This window comes from Calliopsis andreniformis, chromosome 7, assembly GCF_051401765.1.
Source record: "Calliopsis andreniformis isolate RMS-2024a chromosome 7, iyCalAndr_principal, whole genome shotgun sequence".
NCBI lineage: Eukaryota > Metazoa > Arthropoda > Insecta > Hymenoptera > Andrenidae > Calliopsis > Calliopsis andreniformis.
In genome coordinates, this window is record NC_135068.1 from 12,851,153 (window position 1) to 12,875,799 (window position 24,647).

The following is a 24,647-nucleotide window of genomic DNA, read 5'->3' on the forward strand; positions in this document are numbered from 1 at the left end:
GTATACTTGCAGGGCTGAGATGGTGTGCTCTGTCGTAGACGAGGAATACCCAGAAATCTCGATTGCACGTTACCACTCCGCGGCCGCTCTTGTCTTCACGCTCCGCTGTCGACGCCAGCCCCAACACCAGCTCCTCTAACAGCTCCGCGAATTTTCTTCGCCGACGGACACGGGACCACGAGTCCCACCCTCCCTAGGCTTTCTTCTTTGCTTTCGCGATGATTATTGTCCGACGTGGCAGTTCGCTGGCCAACAATTCGGCGGGGACGTGGTCTTGCCAGGTGAGAGGCTGATTCATACAGGATTTTTCCTAGCCCTGATGCTTCGGGAAGGGTTCGAACTTGATGAAGCCCGACTTAACGATTGCTTCGAGGAGTTGGAGGGCTTAACTTCAGAGGATCGTTGATTTTATTCGGAGAGTGAAGCTGGGATCTGATCGATACCTCTTCGAGCGACGTTTGGGTTCCTTGGGATCACTTTTGAATACAGAAGTTTAGGTATATTGTACATGGGTTTTCTGCTATGATGAAAAGTAATAGAAACAGAGCAGATTGCACCAAGAAAATTCTTTTACGCTGAGTTTTAATTTTCTAATCTTCTCTCAAATCTGCAATTTCCATCCCCCTTAATTCGAGTCGTCGAGCAATGAATAATAATCAGATTTCTGAAGGGATTTTCAAGCTCCCAGGATTTAGAGATCGAAGTCGTTGCAGCAAGCGTTGAAAACTGGAGAGAAAGGTCTGCTTGCTACTTTCTAGCCAAAGCACCCCTCACAGAGGGCTGTTTCCGCAATTATTCGCATGGAGCTAGAAACAGCGTTATTTCTCTCTCGTCCAGGACTCGCGGCCTGGCAGAATCTTTGACGACGCGAGTTCTGCAAGCAGCCATCCCATTAGAAAACGGGAACGAGATGTTGTTTATTATTTCGTTTGCGCGATGACTGCGTCGCAACGAAAACCATTCTCTTTGATGTTTCGCCACCGCGTCCCCGTGGCATCGGCTTTTTCAATTAATGCGAAAAGGAGTGTCCTAAGCCGACAGCCCCATGGAACACTTCACCTCGCTTTCAAAAATGGCGTGCGTGGATGCCAGAAGAGATATGTTTTCTATTGAAACCGAGCCGCGGAGCCCGCTCTGATCACGACAATGGCGAGGGAAACAGGCGAATCTCAATTTTTCTTTCGGGCAATTGCTGTCTTAGTCATTCACGAGCCTGTTTTATGCAGGGGCACGCCAATATGTTTGCTAACTTCGTTGGAGATTGTGTACTGATCAAAGGATTCCCAGCTGAAGAGACGCAACAGTAGTGTCTGGATTTGGTTGATGGATGATTTCTTCCTCGTTCACTTTAACTTCTACTCAAAGTGTACGTGGTTCCTACAGTACTTCTAGGCCTTCCAGTGGCTGAGAATTGTACCTGAACACTTCTTCAAAAGACACTTCATTCTTGTGTTCAAGTTTACGTCCAGGTCTGGGCTTAGATCTGCTTTAGGTCCCTAGATCTGCTCTAGATCCCTAGCTTTGCTTTAGAACCCTAGGTTTCCTTTAGATCTCCCCATCTGTTTTAGGTACCTAGACTCCCTTCAGGTCCCTAGACCTAGGTGTAGCCCCGAATTAAGTGTTGAAAAATCTATTCCATGAAGCGTACTTTCATCGACATCTCCTATCAACGAAGTGTCTTAGGACCAAGCTCCCCAGAGCTGTTGAAAATCGCTGGTAGGTCCCGAAGAGCTTGGAGGAATCGTCCTTGCGCGCGTCAAGTTCGATGATCGTAGCGTATGAAGTGCTCGAAGGGAAATAATAAATGTCGACAAACGCACCGGCAAAAAGAGGCTCCTTCCGTCCGAGCGAAGTGTGGGTGTCACGAAGCAGTACCGGCCCGCCTGAATGGTTCTTATTTTGGTTCGGTTTGACAGCGAGCGCCTTTGTCCTCGGTGGCGAAACTGAAAGCCGTACCTGTTTTAATTAACTTATTCAAACGATACCTGGCCGGATATGTAATGTCACCAGTGAGGACATGCGAGGGACGTTTAAATGGACCTCTTCAGATACATGGCAGGTCGCACGACCATCCTGAAACGAATATCAGAGCCCACCGAGTGTCACCAGAACACAGTTCTATTGGCCTCGACGATGCTGGACACCATTGTAGTGGCGTTCGAAGGACTAGCTTATATCACTCACGTAATTTCTCTACACCCTCGAAAAAAACACCGATCGATCTCAGTACCACATCGACAGACTTCAAAATCGAAAGGCTCGATTTCTGCCACCCCGAAGACCTGCCATTTTAGTCCTCTTGTCCCAGTCCATTCTTCTAATTTGCATTCATGCGCCTGTTCGCGTGGTAAAGGGATCACTGCTCGCGAGTCAACGCTGACAGCCTCCTCCCGATCGAGAGTGACACGGATCCGAGTGGAAATCGAGAATCAAGGATCCGTCGAAGTGTCAGGTTTCCGCCGGTCAAAATTTCTTCCGGTGGGCTGAGGTTCGCGGCGCGAGAGAATACCAGCGCGTAACACGACACGTATATCCCTTCTTGGCAAGCACGTGGGAAGAAACCGCCCGCTAAATACGCTCATAGAAACCGTGAAAGGGGTGTGTTTCAAAACATGTCACCTTCAATATCGGCGCTGGCCATCGATCCGATACTGGCCCGGTGTTCCGTTTCTGGGATCGAGAAATTCATCCTCGATCTCTGCTTCCTTCTCGAACAACCAAACGCAACGAGATTTCGGTGGATCCCTCTGACAGGCCTCGTCTCGTGAAACAGCCTTTGCTCTTGTCTGTTCTTCCGGTTTTCGGGCTTAATCGCTTGTGAGCTGACGCTGCAAGAAAGGATGGGATCGATTCATTGCCTCCCATTGGCTTGCCATTAATTCCTTGGCCTTCCCGAGACGATGTGGCCTTCCTGTTGCTGGGATCTCCTCTGCTGCAGATTGTGGAACCTCTTTTCGTGGTTGCTGATTGATTCTGTGGGATATGTTTCACTCTGGCTTAGTCTGAAGCCTGAGAAATTGTATACTGAGAATGATTTTAGTGATTTTCAGAGCCTTGAGTGCGAAAATCCTCTTCAATGTCTTCAAAAATACCCTATAATATTTGTATCTTCAATGATCATCGAGATCTGATGCCAGACCAATTGTTTGAATACTGAGTTTTCATATAAAATTGTCAATAGACCAATTTGCATAGAGAAAATAAACATTTTCTTGCATGTATTTGAAAATAAATTCATTTCTGAAAATTCTGATGTTTAGTCTTCCCTCAAATTCATCAAAATTCCTCGTTTCATAGTTTTCCACGTGGAAACAGAGTGTACCTGTTCGATTTGGTCTCTGTTACTCGGATTTCCTGATACGTGAACGACGTAATCTGTTATCAACTGCAGCCGACCAATCCCATTTCCCGCAATTGATGGTCGGCGTGATTAACAGGATATTACGAAGTCCATACGCGTGTAGCCATGGATTTTCAGGAGCGTGCACACGTTGGTCTCGTGATCCATGTGAATCACACGAGGTGGAGAAAAGCTGTGTTGAGGCTCAAGTCGTGTTTAAAGCGGAAAATTTGTATAGTGATATAATTGGTGAAATTAAAAGAAACTAGAAGATATTAGAAGCTTCTTCTGCAAGATTTTTGCTTCGTTTTGAGATATTTCTTCCGTGACTCGAGAGTCTGAGCCTTTTTTATTTAATAGACGAAATTAATTGCGAATTTTTAGAAGAAACTTCCATAAAAAGATTTATTCCTGAAAAGTCTTTGCAGCGTCAGCTTCTGCTGCTTCATTTCCCTCAGTGACACTAAATAAAAAATGATACATTCAGAAAAAATAATGATCCATCATTCCACAGTGAATGTCTTCAATTTTTGCTGCACGAGAAGTTATAAAAATCCAGTCGAGCGACTGAAACGAATCTAGAGTTGTTCTTAAAAATCCACAAAGCCTGCGGATCAGTTATTTGTAAAATATCGCAGATGTAATCCGCGCACGATATACAATATCGCGAAAAGAGTGAAAAGGGGCTCCAAAGCAAGGTGTCTCCGAGGAGCTTCATATTCCCAGTTCACTTTGCCACGGATCAGATTAATGGTGACGGTATGCACAACTTGGATTTTCATTACTCTGAACCCGCAGCATGCGTACCCATGCATTCGCGCGATAATCTTCCACAATATTTACAACACTAACCCTGCGAGCAATTGGAGGGATCCCAAATCAACTTCGACAACCAGGATTCAGGCGAAAATACTATGAAAGGGAGCAGAGTTAATTTAATCGCCATTTTGGAGTCTCTCTAGTCTTTTTCTAGTCTCTAGTCTCTTTTTAGACTCAAAGTTGCGAGATTCTGGAGAGAGACTGTGCTCTAAAGAACTTGTTGATCACAAGAATTCTGTCTCAAAAAGAGTGATGAAGGGTTGACTGGTAGAGGGTGATTCTGGATATGAAATCTCTTATAGAAAAGATTTTCTGTCTCAATAGTTGGATGATTAAAATGTCAGAGGTCCTAGTAAGGAGATAATTCACGAATGTATGTCTTGAGACATGGATTGCATCCCCATTGCAGAACATTTTTTATTTCTAAAGCTACGTTTACCTTAGGCGACTTTTGGTCGAGCAACTGAGCAACTTTGTTAACTTAAAGCTTGAAGTTAAACTTGTCCATATAAACACAATTTCAATCAAGCTGGAATGACAAATTCGATCCACTTTGCCTAAGCATGTACCTAAGCAACCGACAATTTTCTCTATTTTACTAAAGGTTGATTACAAACTGAACAGAATTTTATACCTAAAGAATTGTGTTCCTACCCATTAAATAGAAAAAGAAGAATTGTTCAGCCTGTAATCGATTTAGAAGTAGACCCACACAATTGTCGCTTATGAAGTCTAAGTGTCAGGTAGATCAACTCGGTTGTCTGACCAAAATTTGTCTAAGACAAGCGTAGCTTTATTAGATACACTATAATTCACTAGTAGTTGGCTAGTGGAGCATCTAGCTCGCTATTTTCCCAAAGAATCTCCTTCATTCCAACCCCACAACCTTCCACCTTCACTCTGCCCCGTCTACCTCAAAGTCTCCTCGATTGGCCGCGAACCCCAGGCCAGCGCCCACAGCCCAGCCGAGACCATCATCTCTCAGGGTCCTCGAAAGACACAGGGACTCGTGATCGAACGAAATTAATACTCCCTTCGCCGCGATTCCTTCGAATCGTGCGCGCATCACCGGAGGCAGTAGGGCCCGCGCCACACGCATAATGCGTTCCATCGCGGCTGGAGTGTGTGGGCGAGGGGCTCGCACCCCCTCCGTATCCGTCGCTTTTAAACAGTAAATACATTTTAGCGGTGTAGCGGGTAATGTGTAATATTTTTAATTGGATCTCTCCGTCTCTGTCGCGCTGGCGCGGCTTCGCCTGCCTCGCCTGCCTCGCCTGCTTCCTCGCGCAAGGAAACCGCTCGGAGCCTCCGCGCGGCTCGCCAACCCCTTCGCTCGCCAGCTCGCTCGTTCGCGCGCCTCCCCGCCCTCCCGCCGCCCTCCGTTTCGCCACCCTCGCGGCCGTCGCTGACGGAACTTGCAATTATTTTCTCGTACCTTGTGGATTGTCGCGCTGTAAAAATTCTCCTCGCCCCCGCGGCCCCTCTCTCCTCTTTCTCTTCGCTGGCGAGCGTGTGGATGAGTCGCGACGCCTCTCCCGCGCGTGTGATACGCCGCCCCTCGCCGCCCCCTGCTCGAGCATTATATCCTGGCTTTGAGGGCCGCGTAGCCTCCAGGTGGCATTAGACCAGGCAGAAAAAGGACACCGAGGTGAATTAGTGGCAGTGGATGGCCTGGAAAATTGAAAAGCAAAATGGCGCTTATAGGCTAGGCACGATGATACTAATGGTCTTCGAGCCGCGGGTCCTCGCGGCGACCAGGATCCTGCTTTTCGTCCTCCACGGCTGAGGCCCATTGTTGCCACTGTAATTGACGCCAGGGCTTCTTCCCTATTTAGAAGCCTTCGCGGAAGGATTGTTAGCGACTGGGTGCTGGCGTTTTTCAGAAGCAAATCTTTGTGGATGAGCTCTGAATGCCAATGCAATTTGGAAGAGACGCTTTGGCTCTCCTGTGGTCTTCAGACTGAAACAGAGGACTGCGGGGTATTGAAACGTGAAGCGATGAAATTGTTTTTTTAACTGGTCTGTCCATTCAACTGGATATCTAATGAGAATCAGACGATGGGCCTAGTGAGGTAGATAGGGATCTCGGTTATGGTTCACGCGAGAACATCTGCTACCACGTGAGCACGGATTTCGGATAAGAATCTCGACAGGATGACGGAGAATTGCGTTATTATTCGACACTGTCTAAACTGTCCTCGACGATAACCATCGACGCGCGTGTAGCCCGTGGAAATATGAAAACATGCAGTGAATGGATGCACAGTGCCATTCAGGGGCAAAGTTGGAGCCTCTGCGAGTGGTATTGCTATTGAGACACTCTGTCAATAGGTGTTACGTAAATCAGAAAATCAAAGTTTTCCTGCGGCTTTTAAAAAGAATCTAAGGCGCCCAGAATGAGGAAATATTATCAGATAATCGCGGAAGAAGTTTGCCGTCGCAATGGCGCACTTCAAGATATTCTGCTTCTCAAGGAAATTTTTGCGTTTGAGACTCTAATTGTCTAAAATAAATTCAGATTGTTTAGAGACCAAAGGGAAGCTTTTCATGCAGTGAGTTAGGAAGCAAGACTAGAATATTAGAAGTGAAACAAAGGCGAATTTATATTTTTCACTTTGCATGAGTCTTTCACGATGGTCCTCCACAGTGAAAAGTCTAAATTCGCCTTGAGGATCATTGTTAGAATTGCAGGATGCATCCAAGTGCATTCAAAATGAATTTTCAATAACTCTGCATAAAAATCATTCCCCAAAATATTTAGAAACCTGTGGAAGGAGTTCAGTAACCCAATAATATATCTGTGGCCATAAGAAGAAATAATATAATCTTCAGCTACTGAAGTCAATTTGTACAGTAGTATCATTAATGGTGGCCACGCGTCAATTTCACCCTACACGCAAAATACATTCATTTGGAATTACAATATTGTAAGCATAGCTGCGTGGAATCATGTCACCAGCTGAGGAATAATTCACATTTTTGGTTACCAAGAGATCAAAATTCAAAACCCATCTGGATAAATATCTCAAAAATGCAAAGGTATATTACTTTGCCTTGCAGTTACAAATATCCCCAAAATTTATGATAAAAACTTACCAAAAAGACCTTCTACGTTTCTGAATGTCCCTAGGGTTGAGAACTCGCGATGGATCACAAACTCCAAGCACTCTGTTCTCAGAAGCAAAACCATTCGCACGGGAAAAGTCGCGTTCTCCAAAACGGAGCGTGGGACAGAAACCCTGGAAGGGTCCTGGCGCTTCCACTTCATCAACGACCGATTATCTAAGCTCTTGACAACTGAAATCGGCGGGGTTAGGTTGCCAATATCGCGGCCATTGCGGGAGAAGATTACACGTCGACGGTCCGCGTCGCTCCTTTTGTGGCGTTTCTTCTGTCTCGATCTAACGCGTCCACCATTTTGAGGGACGCGGACGTTGGCCCAATTTCTAGGGGTTGGTCTTTTGTAGATCGACTCGGCCAGCCCCGTGCAACCCTCCCCGCTGTGACATTTATTTTAACAAGGTAACGACATTACAGCGTTAGGTCAGATTAGGGGATCCCCCCTGGGCTCGAGGGGTCTAACAACCAATAGAATTTATTGTCCCAGGCAATGTACGTGATTTCTCGGTTGTTGCGCTCCTCTCTCCCATCATGGCCACGTAACGGATTTTCTGCCTCCATCGAGCTGCTGGTTTCATTGTATAACCTTCCTCTTTTTCATACGCGAACTCGAACCCCATTTTCAAGGGACTTTAATGATCTCCCTGTTGTACTGTTTGGTCCTCTGGGTAAGAAGATCCGAGAAAAAAGTCCTTTGTTGGACTGTGGGATCCCCGAGCTGTAGCTCAAACCTCGAATTAATAAAAGGAAACTAAACGGAAAGAAGAACACTAGGTTCCTAGTGAGAAATTAAAACTTCTTACCTAGAATCTCACCAAAGCCCTCAGGGCAACAAAATTCCCTAAAAACTCACTCCACAGCGAACTTCTCATCGAGCTGTTCACCTGGAGAGTCCTATGGACTCAATCTTCCCCACTTATCCTGCGGAAACCTCGAATATTCCCTTTCTAAGACACGTTTCCCAGGCGTGCTTCGCGTTTCAGCCATTTTGTCCCGCTGGAGTCCAGGGCTGGCGAGGTCCGTTTCGCGGGAGCGAAAATTCTGTCAATTAACGCGATGGTTCCCGCATGTTCGAGGCGCATCGATTGAGCCGCGATCAGTCGAGAGACACGTCGCTGAAGAATAATAAGTGAAGCGCCATTAGCCCGCGCTCGGTCACGGAGAGCCGCCTTTAACGATTTATTTAGCCCTGGGAAAAAGTGGAAAGTCGGTACCTGGCTCGTATAATACGCGGGGATCGTGATTCGAGTTAACGAGGATTTTTACAGAACAAAAAACGCAGGGTAGAAAAGAGGGAAGGGCGAACAGAGAGGGCTGACACGGGCGGCGAGGAACGAGGGAAAGGAAGAGCAATGGAGCGGCCGAGAAGCGAAAAAAGGAGAGGGAAAAATAAATGTTCCGAGCTCGAGGCCGCAAGTATTTCGCGCGGCGTCGGCTTGGGATATCATTATCATTTAATTCTCGCGTTCGACGAAAACGGCCCCCCGAAACCTGGCGTCGTTAACGTTAACACCGTTATTCGGTGGCCCTCGTTGTTTTCTATAGAGCGTGAAATTTAAATGTCCCAATCGATGCTCGATCATTATTCGAGGTTTCGTTCGAGATGCGCGAACAGCGTAGGTGCCACCGCCGACACTCGATGGGAGCGAAAATATGAATTTTTCTACATAAGTGTGTGGCGTGTTTTAGGGAAGGTGTTGCGCCGAGGCGAAAGGTGCTCTCGAAACGATTCATGCCTCGAGAAATTCGTCGTCGTTTGCTGGGAGGAGTGGAGCGCCGCGATGACTGTCGTCATCTTGGTTTCCCAGGTATTTTCCTAGAGCATAGATTTTCAAAGACCCTTCGAATGGGAGTGTTAATTTGCTCGCGAAAAATTGTTCCTCGAGATGAATATTCATAGAACCGTGCTTTCCATCATTTTGTTTAAGGGAAGAATCTTACCTTCCTTTGGTGCATGGTCTCTGCTTTCAGCTTTTGGCGTTTGATTCGTAGTTTCATGGACCTAATTCGTTTAATCGTAGAAGCTACATTTAGGGTGGTTGATGCATCCCAGAAATTCTATTTTCTGCGATTCTTCGTTTCCTTGCAGCAATAATTCATATTTTCTTACAATCTGAGCACCTGGGAGTCACACAAAAATCTCTCGAGTTAAATTAATATAATGAAATAGTCTCTCGAATCTGCGAAATTAAATTCTATGAGACTTGCATTCGAAAAATCAACCCCTATTGATATTACTCTACTGTTTTAAACATTTAATAACACCTTTAGATAATATTATAATGAGAAATGTGAATGTTGATAATGCAGTGAATATTACGCGAGAATTTGATAAGTTTAACATCCCTGTCGCGTCTAAACATCTAAATTTTCAAATATTTCAATCAAAGCGAATGCCTGAATGCCAGAGGAACATTTTAGATCCTTCAATTGCAAATGGGAAATATGTCGCATGAATAAAAACTAATTTACGTTAATCCCAGTGAAATACTGCCATCAATTCCGCCATAAACTGCATAAATTTGAATAATTAAACATTTAAAGTGGATAAACATTAAATTTTACTGAATGAGGATGATTACGAGCCGCTGTAATTTACAGAGTTCGAGGATTTAGCAATAAAATAATTTACCAAGGGCTGCCAGTCGTTCATTGCAAACGCGATTAGTGCTAGGGGGTGGCCAGGCACACATTGGCGCCATCTCTCTAGAGAATATTAAAATACAAAATTTTTCCCCTATTTTTCTACTTGTTGGATGTGAAAGGTTTAAAAAAAAAAAAAAAAACAGTAACAGAAAAATACCCTAGTTAAAAATGAAAATCCTAGTTATTTTTTAAAATAGTGCAGTCCTTACCCTTCTTTGCCCTTCGATCAGAAACTTCCCTAGGCTGTCGATAAAATAGAAACCCCTTGACCAGCAGAAGAGGGCTTCCCAGGCTTATTCCCACTGTCGCATCCAGCTTTATCGACTCAACCTGGAACAAGATCACAAGCCCCTCAGCGGTGGTAATTGAAACTAAATATTTCCGGGAATATTCGAAACCTGAAACACTCCGATATTCTCGATGAACAACTCTGTTATCTCCAAAAAGACAAGTTGAAGCCAAAAATTGAAGGAGATTAATAATTCTGAAAATTACGAAAAAAGGAAGAGACTTAGAATTATTTCAAGGAATTGAATCACCCTAAAACTGATCGAATTGTGATCTAACTTAGAAGATAACAGCATGTATCAATCTTAGCCTTCCTCGCGAATTACTAGTAGATCAGGTGAAGCCAAGAGTACGTGGACAGGCACTGGTCACTCAGACTCTTCAAACAGGTCAGCCTTTTCCCGCCAGCGTTGTCGCCGAGCGCTCGTCGTTCCGTCGATTAATCGATAAGACAATTGCCGCCGGCTGTTACTCGTTCCTTTATCATTGGCCTAGTTCGGGGTCAGGCTACCGGGGGCGCTGGCACGCAGCTCGTCAGCTTCTCCTTCCACCGCCTACGTTCAAGTCGAATTCAACATTGACCGTCGTCGGACGGGCCTCGTCGCCGGGGCGAACTCTCCGTGCACGCGTCGCCGTCGCTGTCGTCGTGGTCGTCTTCGCGTTAGAATGACGGGCATCGGCCCGCGCGACTCTTCCGCGTCCTCTTGGCACCAGCTCGCCAGCCACGTTATGTGAACGTCCTGCACCAGGGACCCTCTAGCATGAGCATTTCTCAGGACAGCGCGGCCACGATCGTCTGCAGGGAGGTCTTCGACGAGACGTCGCACCCGTCGAACGAAGGTACGTCAGGAAGCTCCTCCTAGCGCTTAGCCAGCTCCCGATCGATGCTGCTCGGGGCTGCTCCTCGCCGACTGCCAGCCTCGCTTCCGGTTCCCCTCTGGGGAAGTCGATTCCTCGAGACGATTCCCGCGGCCTTGACCACCGACTTGACCTGTCCCTGTCGTTGCACTCCTTAATCCCTTCCGCTGGCTGATGACTCTGATCCCGAAACGGTCAATCGACGTCGTCCAATTTATTGCATCGTGCCTGCTCGACTGTCACCGCTTCAGCCTCGAGTCCATTTGGAGCTTCTGTAGCATGATTAGAGGAAAGCCTCTGTGTAGTCTGCAGGGGCTTTGGGAGACACTCGGTTGCGCAATGCTGCCTGATGTCAACTGTATCGCACTCGAGGGAATTGTTATCTAATGGCAGTGACAGGAATGATGGATCTTCTTGGTTTTCGACTGTATTTGAGTTTCTGCCTTCGAGAGCATTACGTTATAAATAGCCTTTCTTGCAAGTCATTCTCTGAGCAGCTCGCGTACGACTGTCCACGTCGAGGGGAAGGGTTTCAAGTTTACGAGAAGCGGAGGAAGGGTTGCAGAGTCTCGCTGGCGAGTTTCCTTGTTTATTTACGCCGCGGTTGTACGGGAGCAGTGAGCTCGTAGCCTAGCGCCGAGGAAAATCAATAGGATCCGCAGTGCGGCGAAAGTTTTGTCGTAAGCCTCGAGAGCCTCCCCCTCTGGCAGTCGTGCCACCAACCGGATTTCGCTGCTCAAAACGACTCGAATCGACAAAAATCGGGACCACAGCGAGCTGTGACAATGGATCCTGGAGAGAACTGCTTCCAAATGCCTGTAGTCTTTGACACTGGACTCCCGGAGGCTACGAAATTTTCTCCACCAGGGAAGACAGATGTTGTGGCGGCAACCCTCGTACAAGCCACCTGTCAAACACTTCCATGATGGAATTTTTAATCAGCCCCTTTGCAATGCGTCTCGTCTTAGCAGAGACACTATTCAGAGTCTCCTGATGAAGGTTCAGACTCTTTGTCCCAAGACTTTCTTGAAAATTCTGCGCCTGAACTTGATCGTCGCTGGTTCTTCCGCCAACGAGGCTTGGCAACGTCTGCAAACGCGATTTTATGATTAGTAGGTGAATGGGAGCAGCTTTTTGTCGGATAGTTACTACTTTTGCCCGTATTGAATAATGTATGAGCACTGGCAACTATGTGTCTTTTTATACCACCTTTGAATATGTAATTTTCGTCGTTCTCATGCGCGACAGGGCCCAGCTAGCTGGCACAGGCTGCTGAAAAATTAATTGCTTCGACAAGCATCGAATTACTGCCAGGGAAAATTGTTTTTAGTCTGAGCTCCGCTTTTCTTAGTCTGAGAGGCCAACATTTCGCGTCGAAAAGGTCAGCCTGTCCTCCAGCTGGGGGTGGAAGGGTGAGCTACCAGCAAAGACACCTCGACGCCCCCTTACTTCCGGTAAGACAGTTCCACGTTGCCACGTGTACTCTCCACCTGGCAGCAATCGATGAACGTCGTTACACTTCACCTACTGCTGACCCGGGAACCTTGAAATCTTTTGTTTCAAGGGTTTATTAATACGCTGTAGTGTTACTCATCGAGACTATTTCTAACGCACTCGATAATTGAGGAGTCCTGCCCTGAGCATTCTCCGCGAAGGAGGAATTTCTTTAGCTCTGAGGAATCCTTGGCCCCTTTCGAGTGCAGCTTCGAATGAACGAGTTAGGATCAGCTTCTAATCAGTTAATGGAGGGCGTTTTTTCCAGAGGTGCTCGAGTATGCTAGGCGCTTGGGAATCGACCCCGATGCGGAACCACACCTCCTGGAGCTGGCTCGCGAGGGCCTCATGGCCGCGCTGCCCAAGGGATGGCTGCCCTGCCTGCACGAGGGCAGCTGCTACTACTACCAACCCTCCACTGGCATCACCACCTGGGAGCACCCCCTGGACGCCGTGTACAAGGAGCTGGTGCAGCAGGCCAGGGCAGGCAACGCCAGGCAATTGAGCGTCGGTACGGATTGCCTCGTCATTACCGCTGAATGGAAAATATAGGATTAACCTTTCCCGCTTGAACTGCCTTCTTCGTGCACCTAGCGCTCGATAGACACTCACCACGGAGACTGCAAAAGTGTGTTCATCTTTTCTCTCGATCCCTCAATGCACGTGTCTCTATGTCTCTTGTATTTTCATTCTTTTTATTTCAACGACCGCTGCTTCTTGTGCTCGTTGGTGACTAAGGGCAGCGTGATGTGTACAAATAAAACAGAAAGTATGAATCGTCGACTAACAGTGGCGTGATCATTGTCTTTACGTTTTCTTACGATCTCTGCCGTCCACTATCTCGCTTATCGAATCGAGCCTTCTCACGATAACGAACCACCGCGTATGTACACACCTAATCGATTCGAACGGTAACAAACAAGATAAGATAATCTCGATCGAAGTGCATCTAAACGAAGTGGGTACACCGTCGTTAGGATGCTCTGGGTCTGGGATGCTCTGGGGACACCTGTTCCCAAGAACAGGATGAAGATTGCCAAAATCTCGGCAATCTCAACCCGCTAATATCTCATCTCGTTAGCATGTTTTGCCAGGCTTCGATCCAGACATCAAGGACTCTGCCTCGAGCTGGCTTCCCGTCAAACATCAATTATATTTTTAGGCTCGCTCGGGGAAATCGTTGGCCACGTCTGACGCGGTTTCCTCCAAACGCCCACTCTCTGTTCCCTCGATCGTCGAACCGATCGCGATCGCGATTCCCGTCGGTTACGTAACGTGGAAATATTCTTCGACTGACCTTGCCGAGTCTCGTACGTGCAATTACACGGCGCTCGTTTTCTTTCCCAATGACCGCAGATCGCGCCAGCCTCGGCTTATTGCCTCTGTTTTTTTTACGTAACGAGCGACTTGTCAGGTTTTATGTAACCTCGCGATTCGCGTGCGCGAAATCGAGAGTGAACGACTCCGCGGTAATTATTTACGGCGCGGTGCACCGACAAACAGGCCTTATCGCCCCCACGGAGTCGATTTCGAGTTACGACCGCGATAATCCCGCGAAAAATATTTACCGAATTCCCTCGGGAAGGCTGCTTGTCAAAGTTCATCGCGATTCCCGCGGAGGAGGGGAGGCCAGTCGTCAGACGAATGAAAAGGCACCGCGCGTTCGAGTGCAATCGAGCTGCGCGCTCGAATTTTTCTGTTTGATCGAGCAGGCCAGCGAGCAGCCGCTGCTAGAGCCCTTGAAACGCTTTCGAGCGCGCGACACGTTCGTCAAGGCGCTCGCGTGTCGGTGCACTCGCTCGTGAAAGCACGTAATAGACGGAGGAACGTGGATCCGTCCAATTATCGCGTCCTCATATCGAACGCGAATTGCCGCCGCCACGGACCAAACCTGTCGCTGCTACTTTGATGCCTCTGATGCGATTTCAATCGAGAGGTATAGTCTACAAATTTTTCGAATGCATTTGGCGAGTTACCTCAACGAGACTATACAGGTTTTCACTCTACAGGTCGTCAAGGGCCTAGTTTTTAAGTCAAATTGTGGACCAGTAGTTTTGGAACACCCTCTATATGTTTTGCTTGTGGATCGAATATCGGTTTCAGAATAACTGAGAATTATTTGAAGTCTGGGGACATGTTTGTTTGAACTAATGCAGACCTATTTTTATGTAGAACCCTGAGCCATCAGTTTTGGGACACCCTGTATATCTGCAAAGTATAGGTCCAGTTTCGGCTCTGAAACAGTAGAGAATTATTTTAAATCTACAGACACTTTCCCTGAATCTAAGCCAGATCTAGTTTCTACATAGAATCTTGGACCATCAGTTTTGGTACGCTTTTGTATATCTATTGATTGTGGGTCTAATATTAGTTCTGGGATAGTTGAGAATTACTTGAAGTTTTGGAACATTTTCGCTGAAATGTATCGTCATTTAATAGAAGCAAAGGCCTTTGCAATCTCAGAACCGCGATGATCCGCCGTCGCGACAGAATCCAAATTGCATGAATGCGAAAAGTCAATATTTGTTGACAGCTCTCTCCCTCCAGCCTAGAGCCGCGGAAGATTAAAGGTTGAGCCGTCTAAAAGAGCAGAGTTTTTTTAATTTTCTGCCATCGCGAGCTGACGAGTTTCGTGACAATGTATGCATATAATTTCGTGTTCTGAATTTACTTCACCTCGAGTCTTGTACTATTCGTGCCCTAGAGGTCCCCTGGAAAGCATTGTTCTTAATAATTTCTAGAAGACTTCTAGTCTGACACGAGTGGTACTCGAGACTCGTTGCACATTTCTGATACGTGTAGAACTAGGATTCCTCAATGTTTCCTCGCTATCTATTTAGTTGTAAAAGCCCAGAGGTGAAAGGCAGCACAGAAGTGGTTGCAAAAGGGCTTCCAGAAAAGGAGAGCGTTTCAGGTGCGACGAGAGCACTCCTCGCGCTGATACATAATAATCGCTATCCCGTTTTTCCAGGCTTTTAGACGTATTTTCTTATCCATCTCTGTTTTATCCACCTGATGAAAAAAAAGGCGAGAAGAAAAAGCAGTCATTGACATCTACTCGACAGAGCGTTGACGTTGTCGCCTCTCGTCCCTCGAGAGGGCCATCGTGAACAAGGAAAAGTTCACGGTGCATTTCCCCCGAGCCTTTATCGGCTCATCCCTGTCCCCAGCCTCCTCCATCTGCGATAGCATCGCAACAACTTCAGAAAGTTTCACACAAACCGTTTTCTGATCGACAGAGGAGGACTCCAAGACCACGGCCAAGGACCTCGAGTCGCACGAAGAGGCGACCCTGCCCAAGGAGACCTCCTCGGCGAAAGAGACGCTCAAATCCAACAGCAAGTCCATCCCACCACCCACCAGGATCCCCACGAAACTGACTCCCTTGAAGAAATCTGACAAACCCGAGGGCGCTCGGAAGAAGGAGACCCAGGAGAAGCATCATTCCAGTCGTGACAGCGACTCGAAGCTTGACAATCCTCTGGCGACTGACAGGGCCGCCAGAGACTACACCAATCTCAAGTTCCAGGACCCAAAATTCTATGAGTGTCCCAAATTGCTGGCAGCAATAGCTACCACCAGCTCAGCGATTATGGCCACCGTCACATCACCTACAGAAAAAGAGCTGGATCTGAAGGAGGTGCTGAAGAGGTCAGAGTCTCTCAGTCCAAGGCACGAGAAGGACTGGGAGCAGCTGTCCAGCAAATTCAGCTCGGAGGAGAATCTTATAGACATAGACAAGCTTAGTGTCACAGCGCTGGCTAGGTCAGAGAAGTCTGAAAAGTTTGACAAGGAGAAGCATCCCAGTCAACTTGGCCAGTCTAAGGAGCTCACTCTTAGTGGAGGAGGAACTATGTTTCTGAAAAGCAACCGGAGCAGAGACAATACTCCCAGTCAAGAAGGAGCTAAGTTAGATGATTTCAAAGCTGCTGGCTTATCTGATGCAGTTGGGGATAAGCTGAAGTCGATTCTCAGGGAGAAGCAGACAGAAAATGGTGAGATAGGTTATTTTCTTGGTTGGCTTGTGATGGACACAAGGGGAGTACTCCAAATTGTCAACTTCAATTATAATCTGCTTTTGCAATTGCTATTTGTAAAATACTAGGTATAATTACTAAATATTTTTAAAAATATGAGCAATGAAGGTTTCCCACTTAGCAGTCTGGCTACTAGCACTCTGCAAAAGTAGATTAAAATTGGAGTCGACAACCTGGGGTACCTTTCTTATTAGTTCATTAACTATAATCGATTTTTAATAGACGATAGACCAGTGGACGAAGAGAGAAAGAGCGTACGCTTCGACATAGAGAAAGAAGTGCGCATCAAGTTCACTTACTCAGGTTTTTTCGACGATTCAGAGTTTGAGTCAGAAGAATCTGAGTCCGAAGGACAGAAAGCCAAAGTGTCTCCTCTGGTCTTCGACAACGCTGTCGCGGTTTCTTTCCCTCAGAGTCTGGAGGACAAGGAAGACACCGAGAGCAAAGCAGACGAAGACACTAAGAAGAGCTCTTCGTCAGAGAAGGCCGAGCTGAAGAACGCGAAGATAATTGGCAAGAGATTCGTCGTTCAGAACGTGTCAGAGAACGAGCATCGCAGCCAAATGGCAAGGGAGAGCATGGGCAGAGAGAGCACGTCGAGAGAGAGTGTGTCGAGAGAGAGTAGCTTGGAATCCGTGCCAACTAACAAGTTTGACAAGATAAAGCACATAGATTTGGTCTCGAGGAGCGAGACAGACTGCAGCGCGGCTAGAAGCAGTGACTCTGACGAGTTCGGGAAGAGCAAGTCAAAGGTAGAGAAGCCGAGGAAGGTTACAGGTTTCCCCAGGGACAGGCAAACCGATGACGAAGATACCTCTGACCTCTCTAGGATCAACCAGGAACTGCAACTCAAGAGCTTCGAAGAGCTGAAGGCGAAGTTGTGCCAGGAGCACCCGAAGGATATCGAGCTGCTGAAGAAGGAGTTTCAGGAGAAGCTAGAGCAGACGAAGAAGGAGCTGATGGAGAATTTCATGGAACAGAAGAAGCTGCTGGAGGAGAACCTGAACGACAAGGTGGAGACTCTGAGATGTGAAATGGTTTATAAGGTAGCTGAGACTTCTACCGACGTCGGTTTCACGTGATTAATTTTTCGATTTTTCTAGGAGCAGGAAGAGATACAGAAGCTGATATTGGAGATGGAGGCAGCGCACGTGGAGAATTTGAACCGAGTGGAGGCAGAGATGGAAGCCTTCCATGAGAAGGAGCGACAGGAGATTCTGTTGAACTTGAAGACCGAGTTGGATGAGAAGAAGAGGGAGCTGTTAGAGCTGAGGAAGCAGGAGATGGAGAAATTAGAGAACGAGCACGAGCGTAACTTGGGCGAAGAGAAGCTGGTGAAGCTGAGCGAGCTGGAACTGAGCAAGCAGCACATGGAGAAGATCGAGGCACTGAAGAAGGAGCTGGAGAAGGAGTTCGAGGAAATCTGCGGCAACCTGCGGTCGCAGCAGAGGGAGAAGATCGCGAAGATCACGGAAGAGCATGAGAAATACGTGGCCGATATTCTACGCGATTATCGAATGGACGTGAGTACCTGACGATGTCTATTACTTTAAATACCTGAGCTGTACGCGCCTGTCGCACAATGATCCATTATTCCCACTGAAAAGACACACGCCACTTCTGATGCAATATCAGCTACTATCTTAAAGAAATTAGGTTATTTATGTGACTCGAGCGATTGGTGTTACGCAATGGCTGGTTAACACTCCAGAATTGTTTTATCGCTAGCTCCCAACCGTGGACCTCGTTAGGCGCAAATTCTTTCTACGAACGCAATAAAACAGCAATCCACTCTAGCGTTAATAGATTCGTCATCCAATTCCTTCGTTTCGTCCACCGATTGTGTAACACTGTCCAGACACTCTATTGCCTTAGACTAGCCTTAACAGAATCTCCCCAGAATTCATCTACTCCAAACAATCATATTTTAAGAGCCTTAAAGTGCTGAGGTATCTCATCAAGCACACTGAGACGTACATTCTTTCGCTACACGACACGTGTACGAAGGATTGGTCAGACTCTATTGGATCAGGTTGGAAATCGGCGTCGAAGAAGATCGAGGGACCAAACGAGGCGTAGGGGTTACTGAGGAGATTTTGTTTGCTGCGGTTTCAGGAGGAGCTCACGCGCAAGATGCAGCAGCAGCGTTTAGAGGAGATTAAAGCGAACTTCTCGCGAGACGCTGAAGTGGAAGCGCAAAAGCAGTCGACCCTGCAGCAAGAGAACCTGGACATCGAGAAAATGAGGTCCGAGAATCGATTGCTGCAGGACAAGTACACTGCGCTGAAGGAGAAGTATAGGAAGCTGAAGAACGACGTTCGTCTGGCTGTAGAGAGGCGGAGTAGGAAGAAAATGGGATACACTACTGCCTCAGAAACTGAGAGGTCCACGTCCACGAGGACTAGGACAGAGAGGACCGAGTCATCGGAACAAAAGTGAGTCAACTGTAAACTTTTTCAAATTAGGCTTCTTGGCATTTGGAAAATTTACAAATTTTAACATGTAACTGCACTGCTCAGAAACTTGTGGCATAGAAAAATTTCGACCAAAAATTGGTCAACTTTGACTGATGATAACTCCGAAGAAAAATTTTTTCAGAAGATGCTCTTCAGGGGAGCATAAAGTATGATCCTTCCCCTTTAAAATAAAAAAAAGAAGAAGTCCCTGCGATTTTTTTTCGCAAAGTTACAGCTGCTTAAAGTAACCCCTGCATTTTTGGTCAGGTGCGGGTACCAGCTGATGCGCTGAGAAATGCAGGGTTCACTTCAAAATGCTGTAACTTTGCGAAAAAAAATCGTACGGAACTGAGCCTGATCTCATTTTAATCGCAAAAGCCTCTACTTTTACACCTATGAATTGAATTCACCTGAAAAAAATCCTCCATATCACGACCCACCAAGAAAGGGAGAATGATTTTTTTTCGAATCTTTTCTCAATTCGGACGACTCTCAAAAACAAGATAAATTTTTTCCGGGGATGCCGTTCACGGTAGCATACAGTATGATCCTTCCCCTTTAAAATAAAAAAAAGATGAAGTCCCTGCGATTTTTTTTCGCAAAGTTACAGCAGCTTAAAGTAACCCTTGCATTTTTGGTCAGGTGCGGGTACCAGCTGATGCGCTGAGAAATGCAGGGTTCACTTCAAAATGCTGTAACTTTGCGAAAAAAAATCGTACGGAACTGAGCCTGGTCTCATTTTAATCGCAAAAGCCTGTACTTTTACATTCCTGAATTGAATTTACCCGAAAAAAATCCTCCATACCACGACTCACCGAGAAATAGAGAGAAGTTTCTCCTAGAATCTTTTCCAAATTCAGACGACTCTCAAAAACAAGATAAATTTTTTCCGGGGATGCCGTTCACGGTAGCATACAGTGTGATCCTTCCCCTTTAAAATAAAAAAAAGATGAAGTCCCTGCGATTTTTTTTCGCAAAGTTACAGCAGCTTAAAGTAACCCTTGCATTTTTGGTCAGGTGCGGGTACCAGCTGATGCGCTGAGAAATGCAGGGTTCACTTCAAAATGCTGTAACTTTGCGAAAAAAAATCGTACGGAACTGAGCCTGGTCTCATTTTAATCGCAAAAGCCTGTACTTTTACATTCCTGAATTGAATTTACCCGAAAAAAATCCTCCATACCACGACTCACCGAGAAATAGAGAGAAGTTTCTCCTAGAATCTTTTCCAAATTCAGACGACTCTCCGGAACAAGATAAATTTTTTCCGGGGATGCCCTTCACGGGAGCATAAAGTATGATCCTTCCCTTTTAAAATAAAAAAAAAGATGAAGTCCCTGCGATTTTTTTTCGCAAAGTTACAGCAGCTTAAAGTAACCATTGCATTTTGGTCAGGTACGGGTACCAGCTGATGTGCTGAGAAGTGCAGGGTTCACTTCAAAATGCTGTAACTTTGCGAAAAAAAATCGTATTGACTTCATCTTTTTTTTATTTTAAAGGGAAAGGACCATACTTTATGCTCCCGTGAACGGCATCCTAAAAAAAATTTGTTTGCGGAATTATCGTCAGTGAAATTTGATCAACTTTCGCTGGAAGCTTTTTCAAGCAGTGTATAATATTATTGATGAAAATCCTATTCCAGAGCACATATATTAATATTAAGCTTCCTGCACACTCATTTATGTCATCACAGTCCCAGTACCTTCACAGTGTCACTCACCACCGAATAGTTAAGCATGAAAACCGTGCTGGATTTCGTCATAACTGTGAAGGTACTCTCTCATCTTCATGCGATTCGCCCTAATGTCTGGCTATAGGCCTTAAATCCTGCTCGCAGTACCCCGGTGAGGAACACGCGCTCAAATTCGACGGTGACGACCGTAAAACCGCCCGAGGCTCAGGCAACGAAAGAGCAGCAGGCCGAGGATCACCGACAGCCTGAAGACTCGAACGCTCCCAGAGCCGTCTCGGGGTTTCAGAAGACAGCAGCCGCGACGATATCGAAAAACGCCGCGAAATTTGAGTCCGATGATACGACAACCGCCAGCGAGACGAACGCGAACATGATGAAAAAGCGGAAGATCTTCAGCAAGAGGACGACCAGCACGGGGGCCAGGACCAGCGCCACTGTTGGCAACAACAATAATAATAACCCTGAGAACCCAGTGGAGAACATCAGGAAGCAGCTGGAGAAACTGGAGGACCTGGGCGACCAGCTTCCCAGCAACGAGACGGCCTACACTTTGCGATATCCTTTCCAAGACAAAGGTGAATGTCTAAGCGAGCTGTCGAGCAGCTTCCCTAATCTCTTACCTTTCAGTAATGTTGATATTCTACGATGTCAAGTGTCTACAGCTTAATTGCTTCGATTATGCTACGTTGACACGGAACTTTCTGTTTCTCCACATCTTCGCCAGTTGACTCTTTTGGTTCCCTTTCTATTCATTCTCCAGGCATCTATACACTTTACTTTGGCTAATGGCTTGCGCTTCTCGACCGGCTCGTAAGTGCACCACCCTATTTTTCGTTCAATCGCAGACACCGCGACTCCTCTCCGCCTCTCTCTCGTTCTTTTCTTTTCTTTTCGTTATCGTCTTTCCTTGCACGCCGCTGTCACGATCAAGAGAGAGTACGAGCTCGCCAGATGACACCGAAAAGGATTCTGCTCGATTTTCTAGCGTCGGCGAACGCCTCCTCGGAGCTGGAGTTCTTCCGGCACCGAATTCACGTCGAGAGGGATTCCGTGAGGCGAGCCCAGGAGGCACTCAGACAGCAGGAGAACGTTTTCCAAGGTCGACAGAGAGCATGGAAACAGCGCAGCGCCAGGGCGACTCTCGAGCAGCTGGTTCAGGTAGATAAGGAGGCTCCAACAATCCTTCTTTCACACTTTTAGACGCGTTTAGAGTGTCTTCTGTGACGATTGCAGGAAGAACGCGAACTGTCGGACATGGAGGTCAGTTTGCACCGCACTAGGAGTCTCTTGGGCGAGAAGGTGATCCACCTGAGGCACCTGGAGCAGACCCTGGAGAGGGTTGCAAGCGCGAAGAGGAACGAGAACGACGCGGCCTCGACGAGGAACGACGAGCTGACGCTGAGCGACATGTCCAGTGCCAGCAGTGGGTTCAGCTCTACTGACCTGGGGACGGACACATTCATAGGTGAGGCCCTGAAGACGCAGCCCCCCCCTCCACTATCAGCTTATTTTCCGTTTCTCATCGTTCAACGCTCGAAGCCCGATCGCCTCCCTAGTTCTCCCTCCACTCAACAATTTATTTTTCGGTCTTGTGTCATGATCCCCCTATTCAGACAAACCGGATCACTACCAGGAGTCGACGGAAATCATCGCAAGTCTGGAAAACCTAAACTCTGAGATCCGGGAGATCTGGGGGGTGCTGAACAAGCGGCAGGACAGTAACGTGCCGCCGCCCTCGACTTTGATGTATTCATATTTGCGATGGCTGCGTTTCCACCACCTAGCGGCGCAACCAAACAACGTGCAAGGTCAGTAGAATCACTGTTAGGGACAGTCGAAGGTCAGGGTTAAACGACGATGCGAATTCATTCACGATGGTAGGTAATTAATACCCTGAGGATTTTTATGCATTTTAAGCGTCTCCCACCTGGGACCTAGTCTATTCATTATACTCTGACTGATTAGGGAATTATTCTACTGATTGTATTGTGTTTGAGAAAGACTGATGTATGCTTACAGAAGAAGGTTTAGCCAGGTACAGCGAAATCAGTAGAATAAGTCCCTAGTCAGACTCATTCGAAATTTTGTGTTTTAATCTGTTAGCTGTGTGCGATGAGTATACTCTTTATAAAGAAATGATATGGCAATTTTGGGTGTCACAAAATGGGAGAGCACCCTTATAAAATAGAATTACACAGCTAACAGATTGAAATGCAGCTGCCTGTAAAAGTGATTTTGCATAAAAATCCACAATCTAGTATTGAATATTCAAGGACTGCAATCCTACTCACTGGACTCTGTTTCTTTTAGGAACGTTTGGTACTCCGAACATCCAATCGAACATCCTATCCCAGCTAACAGCCGTGCCACCACTACCAACCACCACCGCACAGAATATAATCGCTCAATACGGTCCTAACAGTGGTTTCACGACCAGCGTCGGTACTGTGGAGAAGAGCGCCTCGAACCTGATGGAGAGGACGTGGAACCTGAGGGACTGGCTGCGGCAGGCTCGCGTGGAGAACACGGACATAATGGGTCCTGGTCAGGCGACCCTTTGAACTGCGATTTATCGTTTCTTCGAAGACTCGTTTCCAAAAGCTATTCGCCTGCGACGAGACTTCGCTTAGAACTTCACTCGCGAGGAGACCCGATCGTCTACTTTGTTCAAACGTTGATACGCGACTTTTGTTATCCCGTGACAATCCTCGGCGATAAAGGCTGACCAAGGCTGAGTAGCTTGGAAAAGAGTTCGTCGTTCGTCGTTAGAGTAAGCCCCGAAGCATGTACTCGTTTTCGAACTTCGTCTCCTTGTTCCTAAAGAGTTCAGTTCGCTCTTCGATGAAGCAACAATTAAAGACTGCAACGAGGCGCGCGTACTTGACTGTAAACGAAAGAGAAGCAAGCCTAGCAATCCACTCACATTTCTAATGCTCTTTTGTACCGTTGTCCCTCCAAATTCTTGCTGCTACAGCAGCCTCTAAAACGTGGAACGAAGCAAGCTTCCACGAATGATGGCTAACCCTCCGACTTGAAGGAACTTGATCGTGAGTCGCCGCAACTTTCACGAGATTTAGGAGGAAATTAGTGATACGAGCGTGCAAAGCTAGCGAGGAACTAGATCGACTGCGTGTCTTCGTGACAGAGAGCTTCGAGCGCGATAGAGTTCTCTTGTGAAGTAAGAATTTCTGAGAAACCTCGACACGGTTCGCTGCTTCCTTCTCTCGACAGTCTGTTGATCCTTTATATATATTTTCGAGAGCAATTTTTCCGCGAGTGTGACGAGAATGTATAATAGACGTACCTCTAATACTGCTATACAACTTACTATACCATACGTATTATGTCAAGTAATCGTGGTTGAGGAGGATACAAGTGGACGCGCGACTTTCGACGATCAGGGGCTGGCCTCTCACCTTTTCGTTCTCACGACTGCAACACACGTGATACTTCAATCAAAATTATTCGTAGGAAGACCTAGCTTTTGTATCTCATTCCAGAACGATGAATTCAACGCTGACCAGGTCCCCTCGAGCCTCGAACTTCGAGCGCGCCCGCGAAGCTTCGTCACACCTGACGTCCCTCGAATGCCAAAGTTTCATAATCGACTTTCTTAATCGTATCACGCGCGCGTCGCGATATTTACAGGGAATGTAGAGCCGCCAAACGTTTCTGTTGCTCGTATCGACCGCGGTTCATTTTAGATATTCGATCGGTCTTCGAGCCCCGAATCACGTAGCTCGCAATAATCCTGATCTCATTAGGTGTATAGCGTAGGAGGATCGAGGATACTGCAACGAGTGGCAGAGTGCCTGATGGGCAGCCACGCTCTAGAAGCTCCTCGACAATTCTGCGGGAAACTTTGTTTCTGCGTAGTCGTTGACCAAATGGTTCCTTCC

At 46.9% G+C, this 24,647-nt stretch overlaps 2 protein-coding genes across 4 annotated transcripts; one reads left to right on the forward strand and one right to left on the reverse strand.

Moving 5' to 3' along the window:
* Nucleotides 1-5,698: 5,698 nt before the first annotated feature.
* Nucleotides 5,699-10,700, reverse strand: LOC143181446 (uncharacterized). The gene is made up of 5 exons (XM_076381829.1): nt 10,667-10,700; nt 10,524-10,577; nt 10,324-10,409; nt 10,135-10,255; nt 5,699-5,830 (listed from the first exon to the last, which is right to left on the reverse strand). The coding sequence occupies exons 1-5, from the start codon at nt 10,698-10,700 to the stop codon at nt 5,739-5,741; spliced, it is 387 nt and encodes a 128-aa protein (XP_076237944.1). The 3' UTR covers nt 5,699-5,738.
* A 113-nt stretch (nt 10,701-10,813) lies between these two features.
* Cep164 (centrosomal protein 164) lies at nt 10,814-23,448 on the forward strand. Of its 3 annotated transcripts, none has more exons than XM_076381863.1 (11): nt 10,814-11,053; nt 12,834-13,076; nt 15,805-16,560; nt 16,825-17,648; nt 17,706-18,125; nt 18,718-19,037; nt 20,893-21,323; nt 21,734-21,906; nt 21,982-22,213; nt 22,362-22,556; nt 23,059-23,448. In XM_076381863.1, exons 1-11 carry the CDS (start codon nt 10,975-10,977, stop codon nt 23,307-23,309), a joined length of 3,924 nt encoding a protein of 1,307 aa, XP_076237978.1. In that variant the 5' UTR covers nt 10,814-10,974; the 3' UTR covers nt 23,310-23,448. The 3 variants fall into 3 exon arrangements, with proteins under 3 accessions (XP_076237978.1, XP_076237979.1, XP_076237980.1); XM_076381864.1 differs by having other exon boundaries at nt 16,825-17,615; XM_076381865.1 differs by lacking the exon at nt 23,059-23,448 and having other exon boundaries at nt 22,382-22,551.
* Nucleotides 23,449-24,647: the final 1,199 nt, after the last annotated feature.

Excerpts from the sequence above, each read along its gene's own strand:
- LOC143181446 (XM_076381829.1), bottom strand. The coding sequence starts at position 10,700 with ATGATAAAGGAACGAGTAACAGCCGGCGGCAATT. Across the intron at positions 10,256-10,323 it reads AGAATATCGGAGTGTTTCAG|GTTGAGTCGATAAAGCTGGA; the intron begins GTTTCGAATATT and ends ATCTTGTTCCAG. Across the intron at positions 5,831-10,134 it reads TGATCGAAGGGCAAAGAAGG|GCCATCCACTGCCACTAATT; the intron begins GTAAGGACTGCA and ends TCAATTTTCCAG.
- Cep164 (XM_076381863.1), top strand. The coding sequence starts at position 10,975 with ATGAGCATTTCTCAGGACAGCGCGGCCACGATCGTCTGCAGGGAGGTC. Across the intron at positions 13,077-15,804 it reads CGCCAGGCAATTGAGCGTCG|AGGAGGACTCCAAGACCACG; the intron begins GTACGGATTGCC and ends TCTGATCGACAG. Across the intron at positions 18,126-18,717 it reads TACGCGATTATCGAATGGAC|GAGGAGCTCACGCGCAAGAT; the intron begins GTGAGTACCTGA and ends CTGCGGTTTCAG.